Here is a 27,243-nt window from a genome sequence, read left to right on the forward strand (position 1 = left end):
TGGCCTCACTCTGTGTGTTAAGAAACCAGCGTTGCTGTGAGCTGTGGTGTAGGTTGCAGATGCAGCTTGGATCTGGTGTTGCTGTGGCTCTGATGTAGGCCAGACGCAACAGCTCTGATTTGCCTGGGAACCTTCATATGCCAAAGGTGTGGCCCTCAAAAGACAAAATAAATAAATAAATAAAAATAATTTTTGAAAGAAGTGTAGTTATTTCTGAGTTATTTTGGTGATATGTAACATTTTAAGATAATAATTGCAATTATAACTGATAACATTATACAAGGACATGTCAGATTTCTAAAAATATAATGATTCCTGGAACAGATACAATATATCTATAGAAACACAACATAGAAAAGTCAGTATGGAGATTCCTTTTGTTTCGGCAGTTTAAGGATCTGGCATTGTCACTGCAGTAGCCTAGGTCACTGCTGCAGTGGGGGTTCAATACCTGGCCTACGAACTTCACTATGCCATGGGTGTAGCCCACTCCCCACAAAAAAGAAGGCTTAGTATTACTTCTTATTTGAATATTCTTCTCCTGTATTTTAACATATCAAATAAGCTAAAAAATTTAAATATATATTTTTATAAGCCAAAAGAAAATATCTTTTGAGATTGTAAAGAGGCCTTATGGGAAATCATAAATTTAATTTGAGGACAAAAATATTTATTTAGTATTTTTATGCTGTCTTTTTCTTGTCTTTTGGGGGCTGCACGTGCAGCATATGGAGGTTCCCCAGGCTAGGGGTCAAATCAGAGCCGTAGCCACAGGCCTATACCACAGTCACATAATGCCAGATCCAAGCCACCTCTGCAACCTACACCACAGCTCATGACAATGTTGGATCCTTAACCCACTGAGCGAGGCCAGGGATCAAACCTGCAACCTCATGGTTCCTAGTTGGATTCATTTCCACTGAGCCAAGACAGGAACTCCTTTAGTATTTGATTTGGGAAAGTTTATCCAAAAATATTAAATAGTTTATATATTTGGCCAAATAGGGTTTTAGATAATTGCGAAAAAAAAAAATACTTAGACATCACTTTATCAATTACGACAGTAGGATTTTGCAGACAGGAGTTTTACTGTGACACAATAATTGGTTAAGAATCTGACTGCAGCAGCTCACATCACCACAGAGGTACAGGTTTGATCCCTAGCTTGGGTCAGGGGATTAAAGGATCTGACATTGCCATAGCTGTGGCTTAGGTCACTGCTGTGGCTCAGTTTCAATCTCTGGCCTGGGAACTTCCATATGTCTTGGCTGTGAACATAAAATTTAAAAAAAAAGTCTTTGCAAATACAGAATGTTAAAATCTTTTTTTCATTGTTTAAAGTTTTATTGAACATGGTTTATTTACAATGTTGTGATAATTTCTTCTAAACAAAGTGATTCTGTTATGCACATACACATAACCATTCTTTTTTAGATTCTTTTCCCATATAGGTTATCACAGACTATTGGGTAGAGTTCCCTGTGATTAGTATTTTCTAAAAATCTAAAATAGGCGTTCCCAGGTGGCTCATGGTTTAAGGATCCAGTATTGGCACTGCCGTGGTTCTGGCTATTGCTGTGGCACAAATTTGAACCCTGGCATGGGAATTTCTGAATGCCACAGGCATAGCCAAATCATTAAAATAAAATTCCTCAAAATAAACAAACAAAAAAACTTAGCCCTTTTGGTAGAAAAAGTCTCATTTTTCTTAGTAATCAAAGACTTAATGATGACAACACAGGACATTCATTTCCTATAACTTCAAATCTTTATTTTTTAAGGCAGGAGACTTAAAAAGTAAAAAAAAATAAATAAAAATAAAGAAAAAGAAAAACTTGGTTTGCAATTTCTTGTTAAAAAGCATATTAATAATTTAACAAAACATGGTATGTTTAGACCAAAAATATAGCCAGTTCTTTTGATTCCCTATTTTTCCCTACATGAAATGGATAAGGAGTCTGGAATGGGCATCTCTGTGTAACTCCACACTTCATTAGATAATTTCCCATGATAACAACTGATGAAAACTAGACATTTCCATCATTTTTCAGGTTTTGCATGATGCCATTCTCTTTGTAATCATTCATGCTTCCTTTCTCAAGGCAGGTGGCATGTTTGTTTATGTGAGATCTCACACTCAGTAATCTTGCTTGGTCTAATGCTCTCTGTTTGCCATCTTGAAATTCTTAATTTTATTTCTGAGTATGCTTGTATACAAAGTATCTATACAGAGTAGCAGCATAAGCATGCTGTTCTGGTCCAGAAGTAGGAATTGTACATATCATCAAACAAATCGGCTAGACTTTACGTGCGAACACACACACACACACACACACACACACACATACATATTAGAGTTCAGGGCACCCTATGAACCCAAGGGACAAAAACATGGGCCCAAGTAGTTGGTGGTGAAACAGCAGCAGCTGCAGACTTAACAACAATAGTAGAAGTGGCTACTACCTAAGATACAGAAAGGGCTTTGCCTGGCAGAAGAATGACCCATGGTGGGGTTGAGGATTGACTTACCATTCTAACCAGAGAATATCCCTAGGTTATTTGCAAAATTATTAAGTATCTCACAAGGGAGTCAGAACAGAAAATGTTAGGAAGCTTTGGTAGAAATTTTTTTTCAGTATATTATTACAAAATAAGTGTGCACAAATTATTCCAATACAGCATATCAAGGGATTACTAGCATTTATCAAAGAGGACAGAATATATGGTCTTAAAAACTGTTGAAACACTGTAAAACAAATATCGACAGTCTTAGAAATGGAAATGGTGTTTAAATATTATTTAAAGTTATAAAATCAATCTGAAAGATGACTGATGGAAAAATAATACTTTTTTCCTATAAATTTAGAAAACAATTATAAACAAAAACAATAACATCAATGTACCTTATAATTGAAGGTACAGTGATAAAATAAATGAACTTGCATTTGAAATGTAAAACCACATTTTTTATTTTATACAAAGTCCACAAATTTTGAGAAATTTGAAAGAAATATTTAAAATAACATTAATAAAATTTATATTTGAAATTAAATTCAGATTTAAATGTAATGGAATGTTGGAATCAATGGGGTAAAACTGCTTCATTAGATAAATATTTTTAGGAAAAAATCTGTTTGAGAAGCATCAAAAATATGAAAACACTGTTCTTTACAAAAATATACATTTGGATATAATTTATCAGAAGTTCAGCCTGATGTTTTCAAAACCTAGAAACACTCCTAAGAGCTCCAGTAACAAACAGTTCTTTAAAAATTAAAAAAAAAAAACATTAAAAATAATCAAAAATAGTAGTTCCTGTAGTGGCTCAGTGGAAAAAAAATCTAATATCCATGAGGATGCAGATTTGATCCCTGGCCTAGCTCAGTGGGTTAAGGATCTTGCATTGCCATGAGCTGTGGTGGAGTTCACAGACTAGACTTGGATCCTGCGTTGCTATGGCTATGGTGTAGGCCAGCAGCTACAGCTCTGATTGGACACCTAGCCTAGAAACCCATATGGCATAGGTGCAGCACTAAAAAGACAAAAAAAAAGAAAAAGAAAAGAATTGCAAGTGACTGAAATAACTTTTAGTTATATTGAGAGAATAAAATTTCTAAGTTATAAATTCAGATGAAAATTAATTTGGAGAAATGTGAGACCAAAACCCTTATAATTAATAAGTACGTCACAAGAAAATATTATTTTTTATTGTATATAAAATTCTAACACAAAATAATGTTTGCAATTTGCATTGTATTTTGTAACTAATGAAATAAGTTTGTAAAAAAGTACATTTGAGCAACATTTTCATCATTTCAATCATGTCATTATTTCAAACATTTCAACATGTCAATCATTTTCTGATTTTGAACAAGAGTCTATTATCACTTCTATGTGCCCTACATATTATGTAGCTTATGAACCCTCCCTTTCCTGAAATACCTGGGAGATAAATAATATTTCTTCATTGATCAAAGATGAACAGTGATAACAATTCATCTGGGAAGTTGACTTGAGATTATGGGTTTTTATTGTATGTAGTTCAGGACATGTTTAGGAAGGTAACTATGCCAAAATATGAATGACTAAAATTGGTTCATGAAAATTAACTTTCTTCAACCTACATCGGTAGAACTAAAGGATGTAGTAAGCAGAACATGAAATCTGACCTGAGAGATATTATCTAAGAGTTGAAGTGGCTACTTAGGAGTAAAGAGGATCATCTGAGTAATTTTTTTTTCATGTCTAGATGAAATTTATTCTTGGCATTTAATAATAAAATAATCTTTTAAAATACTATATGAAGATGAATGGATTTATATTCAACTGTTAGTACTCACGCAAAAGCATTAGCTACATTTTCACAGAGAAGATTCTCTGAATTACTCTTTTTAGTGCCCCCATTACCTCTTTGTTTTTCAGGCTATAGATAACAGGATTAAGCATTGGAGTCAGAATAGTGTAGAAGACAGCCAGAGCCTTGTCCTCTGTTGGAGATCTGAGATCTCTTGGGCGTAAATAAGTGTAAACAAAGGGAACATAGTAGAAAGTCACCACAGTGAGGTGGGTGCTGCAGGTCGAATAGGCCTTCTTCTTCCCTTCTGCTGAGTTCATGTGATAGACAGCAAGCAGAACACGGCCATAGGAACATGCAATACCAATGAAAGGCAACAAAAGGAAGAGGATAGTACTGACGAACACTGTGTATTCATAGATCCAGGTGTCCATGCAGGCTAGAGTCAGCATGGCTGGGACATCACAGAAGAAATGATTGATTGCTCTGGATCGGCAATAATGGATATGCAGGGCATATGTGGTATGCGCACAGGAGTTGATAGAGCCCATTATCCAAGATGCTGTTATCATCAACACACACACTCTTCTGCTGATTCTGATGGGGTAGTGAAGAGGAAAGCAAATGGCCACATAACGATCATAAGCCATAGAGGCCAAGAGCAATGCTTCTGCACCTGCTAAAGTCAAGAAGAAGAAGCTCTGAACTCCACACCCAATGAAGGAAATAGATTTGTTTCCAAACAGAAAATTGTAGGCCATTTTTGGGACAATGGTGGAGATGTAATTTAGGTCAATTAGGGATAGCTGACTAAGTAAAAAATACATGGGTTTGTGAAGATGGATGTCCATAAAGATGAGAAGGATCATGGAGAGGTTGCCAAATAGAGCCATTAGGAAAATGAGAACAACGAGAATAAAAAGAAACAGGCCAATTCTTGAAGGGGGGAACAACCCCAATAAGATGAAATCAGTTGATGTTTGATTATAGTTCTCCATGGGGAATTCACAATTTTTTTTCTAAAAGCAGACATAAGAATAAGTTATTATTGAAACAATAAGGTATTTTATTTTAGTCACACTCTTTATTATTATTTAAAATTTTATAGCTCAAGTTAGGGACTAAACATAAATTTTAGAAAAAAAGTAGCCTTATTTTTGAGCAAAGATTAAAATATGAAAATGTAGGAGTTCCCATCGTGGCTCCATGGTTAACTAATCCCACTAGGGACCATGAGGTTGCGGGTTTGATCCCTGGCCTTTCTCAGTGGGTTAAGGATCCGGCATTGCCTTGAGCTGTGACATAGGTTGCAGACGCGGCTCAGATCCCGCGTTGCTATGGCTCTGGTGTAGGCCAGCAGCTAGTGCTCCGATTAGACCCCTAGCCTGGGAACTTCCATATGCCATGATAGCAGCCCTAGAAATGGCAAAAAGACAGATAAAAATAAATAAATAAAATAAAATACGAAAATGTAGGAATTACCACTTTGGCTCAGTTGAAATGAATCCAATTAATATCTATGAGGACGTGGGTTCAATCCCTGACCTTGCTTAGTCTTTAGGGATCCAGCATTGCCCTGAGCTGAGGTGTAGGTCAAAGACATGCATAGCTCATATCTGGCATTGCTGTGGCAGGAGCATAGGCTGGCAGTTAAAGGTTTGATTAGACCCCTAGCCTGAAATTATATATGCCACAGGAATGGCCCTAAAAAGAAAAAAATATATATGTATGGAAGTGCAAATATTTTGACAAAAATAGTTTCCAAGAAATCTTGAACACTATAAAACTATTTTATTGTGATAACATTAGGATCAATAAATTTTACTGACACAAACTCAAGTGACACCAAACTCAAATGTCATATTCAAAATATATTCATAGGAAATCAGAACAAATGAACATATTAAAAAAGTTTACTACCATCACAGTATGATTTCTCTTTCATATTTCAGTCCTAAGTTGTGTAAGACTGCAGCAACTTGTCATCTATTCTGAGAAGTTATTTTCTCTCTTAGACCACTTTGCTCAGAAGTTTCAAATTAACCCTCCTTGAAGTTAGGTATTAATTTGGCTTATCTTTTGTGTAATATAAAATGAATACTAATTGTCAAGTATTAATTACAAAAAGTCACTTTCGTCTGCCTCTTCAGTGAGTTTCTCAATGCTGCAGTTAAGAGTAAAGCCTTTCTTTGCCTGTATGTCTATACACCTCACTCCTCATAGATATGAATCTGTGCACAGTCTCCCAAAGAGCATGTTTTATATCTCTCTGCCTCTTTAACACTGCTATACACTGATTTATGGTACTTTGTCTTACAGAATTAATTTTTACCTTTTTTTTACATAAAGTTCTAATTCTAGATTAGTGTATACAATTAAGCACATATATTTATAATCTCTCCCTGTTAAAACTCAACTATCATGATGATACAAAAATAGGTATGTTATGAATTAAAGGAGTACAAGAAGCATAAGGCACAACAAGAGAAGAAATGGTTTAGAACCCTTTGAAATAAGAATTTGGATAGACGTATCAGTCAACTAAATGGAAAAAAGAAATGGTATCTAGGTGTCTTCTTCAAGGAACTAGGAAGCAGAATTCTTTTTTTTTTTTGTCTTTTTTTGTCTTTTTGTTGTTGTTGCTATTTCTTGGGCCGCTCCCGCGGCATATGGAGGTTCCCAGGCTAGGGGTTGAATTGGAGCTGTAGCCACCGGCCTACGCCAGAGGCACAGCAACGCGGGATCCGAGCCGCGTCTGCAACCTACATCACAGCTCACGGCAACGCCGGATCGTTAACCCACTGAACAAGGGCAGGGACTGAACCCACAACCTCATGGTTCCTAGTCGGATTCGTTAACCACTGCGCCACAACGGGAACTCCATGAAGCAGAATTCTTTACAGAGATGTTTAAATTGAACAAGCCCTACATATTATGTAATGTTTTATTTGTAAATATTTTTAGAAACAATTATTAAAGAAGTCTTTAATATGAAAGAGGAAGATGCACACATGTACACATACACAACATACATTCACAAACAATTATACAATGAGGTGAAATGATTGAAAATTGTAGAAAATAATGCACTTTTGAAAAATAGGATTTCAATGTTCAAAGATGCTAGATACATTATCATATTGCAATATAAATATCATTACATATTGAAAACAAAGTGTTAAGTAACAAAGTCTCTTGAAAATTAAAAAAAATAGTGATTTACAAAAAATTAAAACTTTCATGGACCAAATGAAAAAATAAAAAACAAAACCCTACCAGAATTAAAAGAAAAAAAAATTCTGAAAATTTTCAATGTTGCCTATAAATATGTGGTCCTAAAATGTCTTGGGTGAGAAAATAGCTATACTGAGAGGTATTTATATTAAAATACTAACTAAAATATCATCAGTTTTTACAATAAGTTATATTTTTAATTTAGTTATATATACTAGAAGGTGAAAAAAAATGCTATAAACCAAGACACGAAGTGAGATGTAACTATGTTGAAAGGATGGGAGAGGAGAAAAAAAAGATGCAGGTGGTGATGTGGATGGGGAAGGTTTCAATCCAGAGTGGCCAGAGTAAGAGACAAGAAATATTATCAATATTTAGTAATTAAACATGGCAAGTTAGGCATATTGGAGAAAAATATATGGAAAAATAGAAGAGTGCTAAAATACTATAAAATATTTGCCTTTTGGATCAGAAGGAATCTTATACTGTGGGCTGTTGAGATCATATTCTTGCTTTACTTGAATAAAATATTAAAATGATGTGAAACTGAAGTCCAGTTAAAAATTGAACTTACAACTAACATGTTCAATTGAGAAAGACTGAAATCTTTTCCTTTCATAGAGAGAGAAAAAACAAGGATGTCCATTTTTGTCTCTTCTAATATTATTGGAAGTAAAATTATCTTAGTTTCTAAAAATTGGCTGACATTATCTATATAAATGTATACAATAAGATTTTTGGGGGGAGTTCCCAGTTTCTAAAAATTGGCTGACATTATCTATATAAATGTATACAATAAGATTTTTGGGGGGAGTTCCCAGTGTGGCACAGTGGAAACGAATCCAACTGGTATCCATGAGGGCGTGGGTTCCATCCTTGGCCTTGCTCAGTGGGTCAGCGATCCAGCATTGCTGTGAGCTGTGGTGTAGGTTGCAGACATGGCTCAGATCCTGTGTCGCTCTGGCTGTGGTCAGCAGCTGTAGCTCCAATTTGACCCTTAGCCTGGGAACTTCCATATGCCACAGGTGTGGCCCTAAAAAGTGAAAAAAAAAAAAAAGGATCATTTTTCATTGCCATTAATTATCTAGAATTGAAACGTTGACAGCATTGTGAAGTGGCTTTCATAGAATCCGACCAAAAATGTGTTCTCCAGTGTCTAGACAAACATATTAGCGTAGAGTAGAGTAACCTTACATGGAAGCCTACGTGAGATTACATATTCACTTGTGTTTCTATAAGAATGACTAAAAAAGACATAAAGACTGCATAATGGTTTATATTAGTTTACTGACAGGAATTTTATTGATAGTATTTAATAAAAAGTAATGCATATTTTTAATTTTTGAAGCTATACACTTTGAGAACCATAATTTTTTATAGTATAAAGAGATATTAAATACACAGTGAACATTTGTCTGTGTATGTTTGGGTGTTTCTAATTAATGCCATTTCATGATGTTTTACAATGGTGACCAAATATTAATAAATAGATAATTAGGTAGACAGATATTTTTAAAGATAGAAACTGATTATATGTCCTCCAAATTTTGTTTTGCAAAGAGAGTATGTTTATTCTGCTTTATTACACAAGTACACTGGCAAGATTTTAGGTTTAAAACTAATTATAATTCTACCTCACCTACTCACAGGTAATGTAAGCTTAGAATAAGAAATTTAACTATTTGAACCTGTATATTTTCTGTAGAATTGTTATAAAGAAACATGGGATATTACAAACAATCCATTAAAAAATAATGCTTGCCTAGGTATAAAATATCATTGAAAATTAGTTGTAAATTTTAGCATCCCCATTAATATGATTGCCATCACCATCATTTACTTTCATTCAAAGGCATCCGTCACAATGGCATGGTGATACAGTTTCTGATTGTCTCTTTATGCTATATCAATTTGATTCTCACAACCTCCAGAAGACTATTTATTCAGATATTACTTTCTTTACTGGAAATTTATTGATGTATACAGGAAATAAAAAAGCTAATAAATAAGAGGTAAATACTAACAGCATAACACACTTTAATTTCAATATATATCCTTCAAAACCAAAAATGGTTAACTGTAACTAACAACATCATTAGTTACCTGGATCATTTCTAGAAGTTATCCTTCAAAGTGTGTGTGTGTGTGTGTGTGTGTGTGCACGTGTGTGCATGCATGTGTGTGTGTATGCTGGCTATAAGACACAAGTTCTTTCACAATCCTTATTTAGGATTGATACTTTTAGTATTAGATTTATTCTTCAAATATCACTTAAGCACAGCCAAAGTATCTTCCATGCCCCTCCTCTCATTTCCCATTAAGAAAAGCACATTGTTCCAAAACCACTTTTCTTGTCCATTTTTTACTCTACAGTTTCTTCTGAAAGCAGAAGTAAAAAGTGCAGCCAATACTGAATTTCAAACTTCAAATTCTTTTGTTTCTTAACCAAGTTTTACACAGAACACATTACACATTTCCCAAACTGCTTACCTTAAATCCTGAATGATTTCAATCCAAGCAGTAACCAACACTGTCAAAAGGATTAATATTACATAAGCAGCACCTATGGGATTACACAGTGTCCTTAGATGACAAGGTGTCTCTCTACTCCTTAAGAATAGATAACTATGTTGTTTTCAAACATTCTCTAATTCACTGAAAGCTTTCTCATTTCTAGAGGATACACAACAGGCTATGGATACAATTGTATCCTTTCTTTAATGAACAGTGTCTATCCTTCAACTTTCTTTTTTTATGTAAATGTCTAGTCTCAATTAGAGCCAAGTAAATTCTTCTACTAATTGAAGCACCATGTAAATGAATATAAACTTTTATTGCATACTTTTCTTAGAATATCATAATTATATTTAATTATATTTCAGAATTTGGTATAATTAAGTGTAGATTCATTCCCCACAAGTCTAGGACAGTGACTCACAGGCAATATCAGAAATTGCCTTTATTATCAATTTTGCTAGGTTTTACTATCATTTCACAATTGATTATTCACAATCAGATGAATTCTCAGAATGGATAACATGTTTTTACTTTAAACGAACTTCATATTTTAAAAAAGAAAGAGAAGAGTTTGAACAGCCCATCAACTTTTTATTTCTAAGAATACATATTTTAGTATAACTAATTTATATATCTTGTTTAAATGAACTCCCATCTAATATATTTTCTTTTAGGAGTTTCCTAACTAATAAGATGTCTGGATATATTTGTTGTTTATTATAAACAGAAATACTTAGTTATAAATAAATTTATCTTAAGCACATGCTAAAGTGTCTCTTCTCTTCTGTGGTGAATAAAAATAAAAATACTATTAGGATTATCACATTTTATTATGGCCGCACTTTCACACACTCACTGGTTTGATTAGCTGACGGAGGTCCAATGGTCATTACATAAAAAAAGTTCTTTTCTGAGTAAATTTTGAAATTTTTCTATATGAATGTATATATTAATCTTTTGTCTCTAACAATTGACATTTTAAATACTTCCATGAAAACTTGGTGGCGAAATGATTCTAGGATTTCTTTACCTGGAGGACTTTTTTTTATACTTTCTCTGTTTTTTTTTTTTTACTTATATAGGAATGCCTACTGAGCTTTAATGAATGTAGATTAAGTCAAACATAGCCAAGGTAGACTAATACCAAAGTTGGGGAAGGTGTGTTAAGGGTCAAATCACTGGGGAAAGAAAGTATTTGTTTAAATTCTTCTAGTATTAATATTGCTATGAACATTTTGGATCATATACCTTATATTCAGTAAGTGTATGTTAATGATATGCCTGCATGTATTAATTTATTTCCCAGTTTTGGTTATATTAGCCAACATTTTAATAAGTTAAATGGAATATGGTTAGTTTTATAAAAACATGTAAGCCAAATTCTTAATATATAAAATATGTGGGAATTTATTGTAGGTATGAAATACTTTCAGGGGTTTCCATTCAATAGGAATTCATGTTAAATTGTAAAAAAAAATCAATTATTAAACAAAATAAATAAAATAATAATTGACTAATTTTGATGCAATATTTAGAAAAATATAACAATGCAATGTTACTGCAGAAAATATAATAAAAGATATTATATTTCTCATAATTTCAAGTAATTACATATTTTCTTTGTGAAGGTGTAATATTGGAGCTGTTTAAATTTTTAAAATATATTTTTAATTGAGTATTTTTATTATAGTGTGTCTCACTAAAGACTTTTTAAATTTATTTTGAATTATTTGGTCTTCATGGATCCAGATGTTCATTTCACTCCTCAGATTTGGGAAGCTTGTGTCAATATTATTTTAAATAAGCCTTCTTTCTCCCTTTCTCTTTGGTCCTTCTGGAATTCTCATAATGCATATATTGTTTGTTTATGAAAGCCCATAAATTCTGTGCGCTCTTTCAGGTTTTTGTACCTTTCTTTGATCTTCAATCTGGAAAAAAATCAAACAATTTGTCTTTGAGTTTATTCATTCTTTCTTTGGCTTGATCATGTCTACTGTTCAACATTTATTGATATTTATTTTTTCAGTTCAGTCGCTGTGTTCTTCAGTTCTAGAATTTTGGCTTGCTCTTCTTAAGGTATCAAAATTTTTCTTGAAATTCTCATTTTGTTCAAATTTATTATCTGATATCACTTGATTATCTGTATTCTCTTTTTACTCACTAAAATTCTTTAAGATAAATAATCTCAATTCTTCATCTGACTGTTTTAAGATCACCAGTCCTTTAGAGCCAGTTGCCTGTGCATTATTTTGTTATTTGGTATTTTCATATTCCAAACTTGGGAACTTTTATTCTTGAATTGGAGTTTTCATATTTAAAGTTTTCATATTTAAAGTCTTTATAAGCTACACTTGAGAGGGGCAGCCTTGAATCAGCAAGCCCAGCCAGAAATTTAGGAGAGGGTAGCAGATGTAACATGAGCATGTCAGCTCACATGGTCCATGCGTGATTAAGCTTGATGTTTAGGTTTATATTAAAATCGGTTGCTCATTTGACTTTCTCTTCCTGATGGGAGAGCTCTAAAGAAGACTAAATCTCTATCTGCCCTGTGCTTCATGATATTGGGGAAAAATGGCTCAGGTGAAGAAAAACTCCTTCCTTCCCACTTCAATGTGTCTTTTCCCACTTCTGTGCTCCACCTGAGTCCTAAAATATCTTGTCTGGAATCCAGAGCTCTAGTGAAGGAATATTTGTGCATAGATGGTTATTTATATCCATGTTTCCTTGAAGGAATGCAGGATATAATCTTCTATTCTGCCATCTTTCCAATATGAAAACCATGATGAAAAAAATAATTTTTTCAGTCAGAATATCAGGAAGCAAATCCCACACAGCCCATTCCATACCCCTGAAAATTCATGGAATAATTTAATTCTAAAAATAACCATTTCTTCCCCAAGAATACAGTGGAAAGTAATGATTATTGAATGTCACATACTTCCTACAGACACAGCACAAAGCCAGGTATAGCATGGCACTGTGAATTTCTTTTATCCTAAAAGAAGAAGAATGCATAATTTAAATAATATCCTGAGTTGTGTTTTTTTAACTTTAAAAAATGTTTAATTCAGAGGAGTTCCTGTCGTGGCTCAGTGGCTAACAAATCTGACTAGGAACCATGAGGTGGCAGGTTTGATCCCTGGCCTTGCTCAGTGGGTTGAGGATCTGGCATTGTCGTGAGCTGGGGTGTAGGTCGCAGACATGGCTCGGATCTCGCTTTGCTGTGGCAATGACGAAGGCTGGCAGCTACAGCTCCGATTAGACACCTAGCCTGGGAACCTCCATATGCTGCAAGTGCAGCCCTAGAAAAGGCCAAAAAAAAAAAAAAGACAATGTTTAATTCAGTCCAATTTAATTATTTATAAAATCACACCGTTCTAGTGAAAGATCGTATTTACTTCTTTTAGAAAAAGTCACCTTTCTGTGTCCTAACATAGCAAAATACAGGTGATAAATATTTCTATGCAACATTCTTGAAAATAGTAATAACTCATAAAAGAAATATATCCCCACAAAATGAGCTATAATGTGAATGCATTCATAGCCTTTGTAAATAGACATATATGTGGTGACATATTATTTGCTAAGTTGAATCAAAATATAAAATATTTCTTCCTCCTCAAATTATTATCCAAATAGTATGCAGTCACAATGAAAATCCAACACGTTTTGGTGGAAATTTTTGTAAGCTAATTCTAATAATTATGTAGAAATATAACTGGCCGAGAATAATCAAGATATGCTTTGAGATGCACATATTTTGAAGATAGAGCAAATACTCAATAAAAAGAATCTGGAGAAAAGAAGAAGAAGAAAAAAAACAGTGATGATTAATAGTTAATGGTCTATACGTATGTATCAAACCATCATTTTGTACTTCTTAATATATGTATTTGTCAATTATGCCTTAATAAAATGGGGGAAATAGGACAACCATGAGCACGTCCAATGACATACACCTTCCATGTCTGAATCTCTTCCAAATACATTTTTCTATAGAGTTTTCAAGAGTCTTGTTCAAGATGTTCCCATTGTTGTGCACAAGGTTAAGAATTTCACATTGTCTCTGCAGGGACATGGGTTCAATCCCCAGCCCAGTGCAGTTGGCTAAGAATGCAGTGTTGCCACAGCTGTGGTGTAGGTCACAGCTGCAGGTCAGATTTGATCCCTTGGGTGATCAACTTGCAAATGCTGTAGGTGAGGGAAAAAAATAAAACAAAATAAAAAGACAGCATGTATAGCTGTGGTATTTGGTAAAACCTACAATATTCACATATGCCTATTAATCCATGCAAGTAAATAGAAGATAGCTACCAAGTAGATTAATTAATGGAAATGTCAATTAATAATCCACAGATGTACAGATAAGCGTTAATAGACATAATGTGAAGGAAAAGAATCCAGACACAAAAAAGCACATGATCTACACATAAAATTTTAATGGCAAAATGAAGCTGTGCTATAGAAGTTGTAAAAAGGGCTGTATTTCCCATTCTGGGGCATCTATCCAGAGAAAACCATGACTCAAAAAGGTATGCATATATACAATAGCCAAGACATGGGAGCAACCTAAATGTCCATGGCAGAGGATTCGATAAAGAAAATGTGGTACATATACAAAATGTAATATTACTTAGTTATAAAAACAAATGAAATAATGGCATTTGCAGCAAGATGTATAGACCTAGAAATTATCATGCTAAGTGAAGTTAGTCTGACAGTGAGACACAAACATCATATGCTATCATTTATATTTGGAATATAAAAAAATGGATACAATGAACTTTGCAGAACAGATACTGACTCACAGACTATGAAAAACTTATGGTTACCAAAGGAGACCAGTTAGGGGGGAGGGATGGGCTGGTTGTTTGGGATGCAAATGCTATAAAATTTTGTGGTGATGATCATTGTACAGCTATATATTTATGTATGAATAATAAAATTCATTGAGTTGAAAAATAATACAAAATTTAAAAAGGGCTGAATTGCTGTGAGAAGGAATAAAAGGGTAGACAGAGATGATTTGTGAAATACTCATCACATCTACTCCTCAGTTAAGATGCCAGTTGCAATAGTTTCAATTTGTCATAATCTTTTATGTTTATCATATTTTAATAATAGATTTTTAAAGGGAAACAGTTAATGATCCATGGAGTGGTAGTAAAAAAGTTAACTATAACACATGTATGACATGCTTTATTGGTAGGAATATTGAGATCCTTGGGAACAGAGGGAACTTCAAACTTGTGAATATGAAAAAGTGAATTATCCAGTAAAATAAATTTATGTAAGGACAGTGGATTATATGTTAAAGATACAGGCAATTGCAGAGTTTGGGAGTGGGTCTGTCAAAAATCTGAAGTCACAACCTATAAGGGAACATGGATTCAACATATATACATTTATGAAGCTTCTGCAGGAGCCTATAATACGGTTCTGATGCTATAAATGGCTCAACAGTGCTATCTTCAGAGGACTCAGTTTCAGGGTCACATTGGATGTTCCTAATGATTGCAGTCTTCAGACCTAATCCACTTCCATTCCTGGACATTGTATAAAACTTTCAACCATTTTTAGTATTACATTATCAGTTTAAAATGGACTGAATATATTTATCTTTTTCTAGGTAAGGAACCCTAGTTGATCATATTAGATTCAAAATATCAGTTTGATTCACTTGAGAAATCTTTCTAGAAAATACTCTATTAAAGAGAATGTTTGAACTTGAAATAAGGAGGTAATTACAGGAATTAAAGAGAAGTCTTAAAATGTTTGAGTAGAATACACTGAATTTTTTAATGACCAATTGCTTTATTGTAAAGAGCAAAATGTTTATATTAACTTAAAATTTTCATACTGGCTCTCCATTTTTTGTGTGTGAAAGTTTTCTTTGTGTATCCCACAATGTATGAAGTGCTCAATAAGTATTTCATTGTTGATTTTAAGCATCCATTACCTTGTTTCCTTTTAATATTTTTGCTCTATGTAATATTTTTCACTTTTTCCAAATTTTACATATAGTTGAGTGGGATGAAGTAACATTTTCAACAGTAAACAACTATTATATTTTTTCTGCATTTTATGACATTGATATTGTTGTCTTGTGATGAAAAAATTTCACTTAATATAAATTTGGAGAGAAGCAAGTTATAACTGATTGCCATTCTTTAAGCCAAGCTTTTAATTAATTAGAATTCTAGTAGACATTAAATGTTAATTGGCATGAGTCTAAAAATATCAAAATTAATATAATTTCCTAACATTTTACCACAATTATTGGAATGTAAATCAGCATAGTCAATATGGAAAATGGTATTAATATTTCTAAAAAAATTAAAAACAGACCATATGATCTAGTAATCCCAATTCTAAGTATATATTCAAATGAAATAAAATTACTATCATAACGAGGTGTCTGCATGCCACATTATTCATAATAGCCAAGCCATGGAAACAATTTAAGTGTCCATCTATGTATGAATGGATGAAAATGTGGTAAATATATATATATAATATTATTCAGCCTTAGCAAAGAAGGAAATCCTTGTCATTCTGACAACATGAATGAATCTAGAGGAAATTAGGTTAAGTCCTAGATAAACCAGTAATGGAAAGACAAATACTGAGGAAACAAAATGTAGAATGGTCTTTATCAGGGGCTGGGGAATGAGGAGAATGGTGAAATTTTGGTCAAAGTGTACAAGGTTTTAGAAATATAGGATGGAAATTTCTGAGGCTCTAATATAGAGTAGGGTGGCTGTATTTAACAGTATTCTATATATACTTGGAATTTTCTGAGAAAGTAGTCTTAACTATTCACACACACACATATCAGTATGTAAAGCAATGGAATGTTTTATTAGCTTGATGGTGGTGATAATTTCACAATATTTATGTATATCAAATCATCACACTGTACACCTTAATTATAAAACTTTAATTGCCAATTAAAATTTATATAATAAATCAGGCCCATCCTATATTATTTGTTGTGCTTTAAACTTAATTTACTAATATTACAAGATAAAACATATATTATAGAATCAGTATGCTGAATGATATCACTAGTTTTGGCACTTTTCATTTTTATTTATACATGATAGTAAAATCTTTTTTGCTGAATAGTTAGTTGAAAGTATAAACTGTGATAGGTATGAGAAAAAAAGGATAACCAAGAGAAATTAAAAATTGGGCCTTAGGATATGACGTGACTATGTAAAAATTCAATTTTTTATCATCTAGATTAATTTCAGTTCCTTCACTATAGCATGGAATATTATGCTTCTTCATGATGACACAAAGTGAATCAACCTATACCTGAGGCCTAGAGACTAAAGTATATTTTTTTCTCCATTTCTACAGAATAGCTTCTATGAATCATTATTCTCAGTGGCCCAACACCTCCTTGTTTCTCAGATTTCTCAGGCTATAAATGTCAGGGTTGAGCATTGATGTAACTATGGCGTAGAAGTGATATCATGGAAAAGTACCCTTATGGCTCAGTGGGTTAAGGATATGGCATTGTCACAGATGTTGTTCTGGTTATAATTGTAATGCAGGTTTCATCCTTGTGCTGGAACCTTTGCATGTTGCAGATGTGGCCAAAAAAAAAAAAAAAAAGAAATTACTGTCACCATGCATGCTTAGGTAAGTATAAGCAATGGGCACATGGAAGAAAGTCACCACAGTAAGTTGGATGTTGCAGGCTGAGTAGGCTCTCTTCCTCCCTTCTGCTGAATCCATCAAGAGGCAACAAGGACAGCATGGCCATGGGAATAGGCAATAAAAAAAAAAAAGGGTAGTTCTCACACTTTATACTCAGAGACCCAGATGTCCAAGAAAACTGCCAGATCAAAATAAACTGTTTTAATTTTATAGAGGTACACTAATGACATTAAAGTTTTTTTAAGCTCATTAAATTAGGCTCTAAAAATTTAATTTGGCCATGACCTCCAAAGTTGGAAAAACATCATGCATACCTGATTAGTATCCTTAATCATAAATAATGATACAGACAGAGGTCCCATGAACTTCATTCCAAAAATTTAACCCTTGAGAAGAAATTTTATTGAAACCATGGACTAGATTTTGGGCAAGAAACCTCTAAGGCTCTCTGTATTTTAAAAATATTTTGGAGTTCCTGTCGTGGCTCAGTGGTTAGTGAATCTGACTAGGAACCATGAGGTTGCAAGTTCAATCTCTGGCCTTGCTCAGTGGGTTAAGGATCCGGTGTTGCTGTGAGCTGTGGTATAGGTCACAGGCAAGGTTTAGATCTGGCATTGCTGTGGCTCTGGCGTAGGCTTGCGGCTACAGCTCCGATTAGACCCCTAGCCTGGGAACCTCCATATGCCACGGGAGCGGCCCTAGAAAAGGCAAAAAGACAATATATATATTGTCTTTTTATCTACTTTTTTTTTCAGTCTCAAGCAATTGTGGGTAGAAAAGATAATTTTAAGGGACAGAGACAGGATGTAAATTTTCTCCTAGTAGTTTTGAGGAATATTTCCCTATCGCTAGAAGTCTAGCGTAATTACTATTTAAATATGTCCCTGCAGTAGAAATCAAATTGCATAGGGCATTCCATTCACCACAATACAGTCTCCTTTACATTCTAACTTTCCCAGGATTTTTTACCTCTGGCAACCAACCACATGCTCAGTTTCTTCCTGGACATAATTCTCATGCTTGTCTTTTTGCAATTCTTCCTTAAAGCCATGCATAATGATATGAAGTCTCCTGATTAGATAGTTCTGGATTGGCAGATAATACTATTTATCTGCCCTTTGTTTGGTGTTGTCTTCACAGTATTAATTTTTAAGTACACCTTGTCTATTTTTCATATATTACACTTGATTCTTCCATGTTTATGAAGATTTTGTGATGATTAAATCACTTTAAATATATTTATTTTTCAGAGTTCCCTGTGTGGTTAATGATCCGTCTTGTCTCTGTAGAGGTCAATAGGTTAAGGATCTGGTGTTGCCGTGTATGTTGCATAAATTGCAGATCTGGCTCAGATTTGATCCCTGTCCTGGTAACTTCCATATGCCATGGGGGCTGCCAAAAAAAGAAAATATATATATATTTTTTTCATTATAATGTGTATAATTTTTTGTCATTGTTTTCATTTAGAATCTTGGCTGATATAGTAAGATAGCAAATGCCAGTTTATGCTGTAAAAACTCAAAATTAAATTGAGTAAATTATAAAACAATTCACTTTACATAACACTTCATGAATTGAGCAGAATTCCACTTATAAGGTAGAAAGAGGATCCAAGAAGCTTTATAAAATGGAAGAATTTATAACCAGAAAAAATTCAGTGCAAGTAATTTATCCCAATAGAGTGTAAATTGTTTCAGAAAAGGCAATCATTCTTTTGGGGAGAGGGAGTCTCTTATATCTCATTAGTGCTGATCAGATAATTCCAAAGGAATTGGCTAAGATTACATGCTTTGAAGAGTTTGAAACTGCAATCAGGTTAAGTATTAAGTCAGTTTGATGACACTGGCTTAGCACAAGTGACTCCAACTTGGGCTTATTTTTCTCTTTTTCAACTATTTCCCCTTTTGATCAGACTCTCAGACTAGCTTAGGAATGTTATTAAAATTTATGTCACTGTGCTATTTCCAGCTCTGCAGTTATTGCATATAGTTGATAGTTTTGTATATATGTGCTTTGTGGTTTTGTTTGTTTGTATTTTGCTAAATCTCTGGGGTACTCGGAGATTACAACTTCAGGCTGACAATTTTTTAGTCAGTTATTTTCTGCATTCCTTTTTGGAATTCCTTTCTTTAGGAGTTGATTCACTTGGTGGTGAGCAGTTGTGAAAATAAAGTTAAAGCTTTGGGAGAATTCAGAATACCATGTGGTCTACTATGATTATTACAAGCAGGCTATTTTTCAATATCTGGACAGCATTTGGAGTTATGATTCCCAAAGCCCAAATAATTTACAATCAAATGAAAGAAAAAGCAAGAAGAACAAGCCACATTTAAACCCAAGTGGTATGCTTAGTAATTTTATGTATCTGAGTTTTAATTTACCGAGAAACATTAATCCAGGTGTAACAAGTGTTGTTGGCAAAGGCATGCACATCTCCCTGCTCCACTAGAAGATAATTAAGCAGTATTCCATCAAGAACAATGTCCAGGAAATCCGAGGTTTTGTCTTGGGACACTTTTGTTTTAGAAGCAGATGCTGAAATACTTTCAAGGGTAAATTAAAGAGAGATTTGAAATAACAGCATTTTTTATATTCACTCCTAATCAGGGAAATATGGACCTGACAAAGGAAGTAAATCTCAATTCATAAACATTCCCTGGTAGGCCTTTTCAACTTGATGATGCAAAGGCAATGGATTAGGCTAATAAGGTGTCTCAGTCTATCTGTGAAAAGATAGAGCTGCAGTTAGATAACTTAAGAAGTATTGCCCAGTTATGCATCAGCTATAGAGGCATTCATAGGCACAAGGAGAATGATAACCACAAGAGAAAAGTTAATAATGTTGGAGCTAATGCTGTAAATGAGCAGGAACCTATAAGGCCTTCCCAGGACAGAACCTTCTCCCATATCCTCTACCTTATTTCCTCTCTAGTACTTATAAAATAGTATCTGATTCACATTTCCTGAGTTGATTTACAACTGTGGGAAAAAAAAATGACTAAATGGTAGATGTTAACTACTTAATGAGGCACATAGCCCTCGGGCCTCCTGGTGCCTAAGAACTGAAATAGTAACCCCCTGACACTACACTTTTACCTTAGCATCAGCCAATCAGAGAATTGTGTTCAAGGTGATTGCATACTCTCTCACTAATCTGGGTGTAAAAATGCTTTGCTGAAACCCTTGAGGAAATTTGGGGGTTTGGGGGCAATGAGCCACCTGTCTCCTTGCATGTCCCTGAAATAAACATTTCTCTGCTCCAAACTCAACATTTCCACTTTCTTGTACTCACTGTGTGTTGGAACACAAGGTTGTCCTAATAATTTGGGTGAGCCAACCAGTTCATGCCCATGTCAGTTTGAACCTAGCCAGGGGTATCCATTTCTTTTAGCCCTCAGTAGCTTCTGGATTTCCTTTCGCTCTAGGAATCTTAGAGTTCATTTAACTCCAGGGATCTCAGAGGGACTATTCCTGACAGGTGTCAGCTTCCCATGGCTTTAGGCTGCTTGGAGACAAGAAATGTCAGGAGCTATGGTCCACATTGTCTTTGAGGGTGAATAGCCTAAATAGGCATAAGCTGGGAATTTTCTCCATACAATCTGAACTCCTTCCCTTGTGGGAAGTGAGGCACTCAGTCTGCTTTTTTCAAGAGGTAGGCCAGCCTGTTTGGAGGCCTCTGTCTGTGAATAGAAGTGGAATTTTAAAATACACCCCCTCTGATTTTCTGTCTCTGCAACTGTGACTTATTTGTTATTTTATGTCTTTGTATCATCTTAGGGTGAGCCACTCATGGTTCATTCTCTTTCAGGAGCCAGGCCTCTCTCAAGACCTCTATGTGGGAATTGAAGTGGAATTATAGACTACACATCATGTGATCCTTTGTTTGTGGGACTTTATGTTTGTTGTTTGTATGTAGATTTGAATTGGCCAGTTGTGACATCTTTGGTGAATAATATAGCTTGCATAGGACAACACCAGGATATCCTTCTCTATAGCATTTTTCTTCACCTGCAGTAGAGCGTTGATTTGAATTTTCCCTTTTGGACTAGACTTGCTCTTTCATTCAGCTTCATTTCTGCTGGGAAGTTATCTGAGGTTGTCCCCTTCTGGACTGACCAGGCATTCATTGGCAATCTTCCTTTTGGGGGCTAGGGGAACTGTACACCTGAAAGACAGATTTGAATTGTTGTTTGCTTGATATTTGATAAAACTGGTCATGAATAATTAAGTATAGATGATCAGAGCTCTGCTCCATCTTATAATCCCTGGTGTGATTTGAAAAACTGGGTGTGCTCCCTGAGCTCTGGAGAACAGTGGGCCTCTATTGGATATGATATTATACCAAAAAGGAGTGTCTTTCAATTGCTTTTATCTTCAGTGTATGTATGTGTATGTGAATGAGTGTCTTGGTACTTGAGTCCAAATCCCTTTCTCTGTTTTTGATTTTACTGAAAGTAGGAAATGCCAATGTGAGTGTATGATATATATTATTATTTATTACTCTTTTCTGTTTGTTTAAACTGAAGTGGACATTTAGGGACTGGAAAAAGAAAAAAAGTACCTCAAAATAGTTCAAGATGGCTGGGTTTTGTATAAGCAGTTAGAGGAAGAATTTGCCCTTCTCTTGCTGTGCCTTTGAAATGTAAATAACCTACCTGGGAGGTTATTTAATCAGACTGCATTTAAAAAAAAAGAAAAAAGAAGGAGACAATTCTCAATATTAAGTTAACACCTGGTATTAAGGTTAGTTTATGTTTGTTAATTGAATTAATATAGATATGTCTTTAGAGTCATCAATATTAAGTATAATACTTTTATTGCACTTAAGTTTAATTGATGTTAAATAAAATCTTGCTATATCTGTTGCAAATTCTGCAACAAGAAAAAGAGATTGGTAATAGAAGGGGCTCTAGGCTGAAAACAGCTGGAACTGATCAAGCTGAGTAAATTGAAACTTTTCTCATTTAACACTTCAAAGAGAAAGTTAGGAGCTGGAGTAGAAAAATTGGATGACTCCATCTGAGGTCAAGGAGACTTCCCCAACTACATATGCACAGAAAGGCTCCTTGGGAGTCAAAAAGGGAGGGGGAGGAGTTCTCTTCATAGGACGGTAGAAATGAATCCAACTATTATCCATGAGAATGTGGGTTGGTTCCCTGGCCTTGCTCAGTGGGTCAGGGATCCAGCATTGCCATCAGCTGTGGTGCAGATCACAGACACAGCTTGGGTCCTGCTGGTGGAGGCTGGCAGGTGCAGCTCCAATTCAACCCCTAGCCTGAGAACTTCCATATGCAGCAGCAAGTGTGGCCCTGAAAAGAAAAAAAAAAAAAAAAGGATGGGACACCAAACAGTAATAAGTTTTGCTAACCCCCTATTATCCTCCAGGCTGAAATATATCTCAGCTAAAAGAGGCACATCCATAAAATTCTCTGACCTCCAACTAACTTTGAAGGTCTTCAGTGGGCTCCTAAAATACCTCAGAAAAATATTAAACTTAATGGGATTATTTGGCAGAGTAAATTATAGAAGAAAAATTGTCAAATAAAAGGTAACAGAATCTGTAAAGATTTTGGTACATGTAGATTATTATACATGGTTCATTTCACTTCTATGAAAAAAAAACTTCTCATTGTCAGAATTTTGTCATGTTGATATTCTTTTATCACGGTAATTGTCTATTCCTAAATCAGGGAACTTAAATTATGTATATGATAGCTATAAAAGAAACAGTCTAGACTATGGGAAATTTAAGATATCCCATTGATTTTTCCCAGCTCCCTAGCAAACCTTAGTTTTATTTAATGAGTCAAAAATCTTGGGCTGTATGGATGAAACATCCACATGCACAAAAAAAAAAGTTGTTAAAATATAATTTCTACATGGGGTATATTTTCTACAAACTCTATGGGTCAAGGCAACCACTTCATTGGAAAAGTCATAAAAACCTTGAAAAAAAACTTTACAAACTTTCTGAAATTACCACTGTCACTATCATCCTCGATTACCAGGAAAGGTCAACAGAACTAATAAACTCGAACAGAATGAAAATTAATTGCATGGAATTAAATGAACTACTAAATACCATTATAATTTTTTTGACTTTTTGTCTAACATATTACTGGCTTTTAATCTTTATTTTTCTGGTATAGAAAAGCCCTTCCCCCCAAGCTACTTATAGTAACAACAATTTGGTAATTTACCCCTGTAGTTAAAATTAAAACATTTTTCTTTTCTTTTTGGATGGTCCCTCCATAAATTAGAGACCACTGGGTTTTGAGAAGTCTTATCCAGTAAATACAAGTCTGCCTCCTGACATATACAGGAATTTCAAAATATTTTGGGGACTTCTAGAAAGAAAAAAATCCACCTAGGGAAAATGTGATAGCAGGACTTTGGCATGAAATTTGTAGCCTTGAGAAGTCTTCTGGGAATTTATTCTGAGACCCCTACTAAGGAAGTACACCAGAGTCAAAGTGAAAAAATAAAACAAACAAGCACACAAAAAAGTCTATGTCAATGGATTAGACTTATTTTGAAAACAGGTTTTATTGCCTGCATTTGGTAAAATTAGGGTAATTTTTTAAAAACATTATGTTTCACTAAATATTAAATTCCAGTTTTGTTAACTGAAGGCTATATTTACTGACATTACTCAAATTGTTCTTTTCTGTTATTTGGTATTGTTAAACTTTAACTGAATTATAACAGGTACTTTTTTGTTGTTTATGAAACTTAACTCAATAGTCAATCTTTGGATGATGACAAGATTCTCCATGATCTATAACCAGGATATTAACACCAGGCTATAGTCATTTAAGTCTAAATTGAAATGTCCAAAAATGACTAACCAGTTAACACTAGGAAATTGGGCTAAATGCCTTATGGTCAATGCCATATATAATTTATCTTAAAGGTAAGAATTGATGTAAAAAAGACTATGCCACATAACCTGGGGTTATGCTGGATGGCATGTAATGAAAATATTTGAAATGAATTCTTACTTATGATTGTACTACTACCTGCTGGTTATATTATTTGTATTGCATTTTTACATTATTATTTCTCACATCACTAAATGTGTGATTGAGAAAATAATATGTAGTTCCTTGTGAGATTGATAATTGTAATAGTGTACCTCTAGATATGAGAAGAAACCACAAGAGGAAATATTTTCCTGAACTATAAGAGGCTTGTATGACAGGTAATCCAGAGACATTTGGCTACTATTAATATGGCCTAGTCCAGTAATAGCACACTGAGTGGCCAATCAGTGGAGTCTTTGCCATAACTGGGAATAAATATAAAATTCACCCCCAATAATGATCAAATGTATGACTATGAAGGGGCCCTGCCAACTGGAATTGGGACTTGTCATATGCCTCTAGAAGGATTAAATCATGGGCACTGTAGCTGCTGACTTACAACATCCCCTGAAATTATTTCAGGGTCAAGATCAGAAATAAGGCACTCTATGTTCTGGGAAATCCTAGCAGAAAAAAATCCTCCAGGTAGTTATATATTTCCAGGTAAGGATTTTCATAAACTCAAAATCTTGCATCCTGTCTTCATAAAAAAATAAAACTCTAAAATTATTAATGGTGACATCTACTTTGGCCATTGAGAAGATAAATATATTTGGAAGTAAAAATTGAGTAGCTGTGTCAGACTCAGATACCACCAGTCATTCTCAGGAGGGTTGGGTCAGGATATTCCTTATGGGCTGAAGAAATGTATCTTAGTTTAACATTCAAGCATGGGGGCAAGGTTCCCTGATATAGGCCATTATGTACACTTTAAGCTATAGGCAACATCTCTTTAGTGATTAACTTGTAGCAAAAGAAACAATACAAAGGATTAAAGCAAAAGTAACAAATCTAATATGGAATCAGATTTGTTATTCCCTATTACAATGCCACTTTTGTTGAGGTGGCACAGTTAATAGAGATATCTGTCAGTTTGAAAGCTTACCTCATGAGCAATAGCCTGGGAGATAGGCATAATGATGTAATTCTAGGCCAATTGCTGTTTTTTTTGGGGTTTTTTTTGTTGTTGTTTGGTTTTTTTTTTTAAAGAAGAAGAAGATAAGAAGGAAGGATTTTCTGTTTAGTCTAAGTAGGAAGTCTTAATCTGGGAACTTGGGAACAAGCAGTTTACAATGATGTCAGACAGTTATCTTCCTTATCTATATGATTTGGATTTCCCCAGTTAGCATGGGTTTCTAGAGTCTGAAGAAGATTTTTATTTTTTTTATTTTAGTTTTTGTCTTTTTGGCGTTTCTTGGACCGCTACTGCGGCATATGGAGGTTCCCAGGATAGGGGTCTAAACGGAGCTGTAGCCACCAGCCTATGCCAGAGGCACAGCAATGCAGGATCCGAGCCACGTCTGCAACCTACACCACAGCTCATGGCAATGCTGGATTGTTAACCCACTGAGCAAGGGCAGGGATTGAACCCGCAACCTCATGGTTCCTAGTCGGATTCGTTAACCACTGCGCCACGATGGGAACTCCAGAAGAAGATTTTTTAAATTAGAATTATAGACCCAAGATTTAGTTCCTAAAGTTTGCCAACTGGTTAGTGATAAAAACCTGGCATAATCTGAATCAACAAGATTCAAGAGCAGTCTTTTCCAAATCAGAAGTGTAAGAGAAAATGAGAAATGTTAGTTTGGAGAGTTGTAGTCAGATATTTGGGGAAACTAGAATTCAGGATCTAGTCTGATTATAGGTATAAAACAAACATCAAGAAAATTAACAGGACTAGAATCTAATGTCTACAAGTTAGATTCCAAATTATGTAACATTATATCATTTATTTAATGTAATTCTAAATTAGCAAAATGATGTGATGATCATTTTTCCCTTTACTTTTACTCCCACTTTTTCATACAAAAATAATTACAGTAAAACTATTTTTTACATTAAAATTATTATTTATATAAATTCATCAAGAATAATGATTGTCCATATGAGGTCTTTTCAAAATTGCTTTCCTGGAACCTTGTAATAAAAGTAGTAGTTTGATTATTCCAATGACTTTTATTGGCTATGTAACATCTAACTTAGTTATTCAAAGCTGTCTGGTCATGTCTGAGTCTATATACATAGCATTCCAGTCAAAAACTTGATAATATAGCCAATTATTGCAATTGTGTACTATTAAGAAAGAACAGGAGTTCCCATCGTGGCGCAGTGGTTAACGAATCCGACTAGGACCCATGAGGTTGCAGGTTTGGTCCCTGCCCTTGCTCAGTGCGTTAACGATCCGGCGTTGCCCTGAGCTGTGGTGTAGGTTGCAGACGCGGCTCGGATGCCGCGTTGCTGTAGCTCTGGTGTAGGCTGGCAGCTACAGCTCCGATTAGCCCCCTAGCCTGGAAACCTCCATATGCCATGGAAGCGGCCCAATAAATAGCAAAAAAAAAAAAAAAAAAAAAAAAAAAAGAAAGAAAGAACAGATTCTTATCGAACTTATGCAAAGAGCTACTTATATTTACATGCAAAGAATACTCAAGAATTTCTAATTTCTGAGAG

At 34.5% G+C, this 27,243-nt stretch overlaps 1 protein-coding gene across 1 annotated transcript; it reads right to left on the minus strand.

Moving 5' to 3' along the window:
- Nucleotides 1-4,353: 4,353 nt before the first annotated feature.
- LOC125124190 (olfactory receptor 2L2) lies at nt 4,354-5,292 on the minus strand. Its single transcript, XM_047774340.1, has one exon. It carries the CDS (start codon nt 5,290-5,292, stop codon nt 4,354-4,356), a length of 939 nt encoding a protein of 312 aa, XP_047630296.1.
- Nucleotides 5,293-27,243: the final 21,951 nt, after the last annotated feature.

This window comes from Phacochoerus africanus, chromosome 4 (genome assembly GCF_016906955.1).
Source record: "Phacochoerus africanus isolate WHEZ1 chromosome 4, ROS_Pafr_v1, whole genome shotgun sequence".
NCBI classification, from domain to species: Eukaryota; Metazoa; Chordata; class Mammalia; order Artiodactyla; family Suidae; genus Phacochoerus; species Phacochoerus africanus.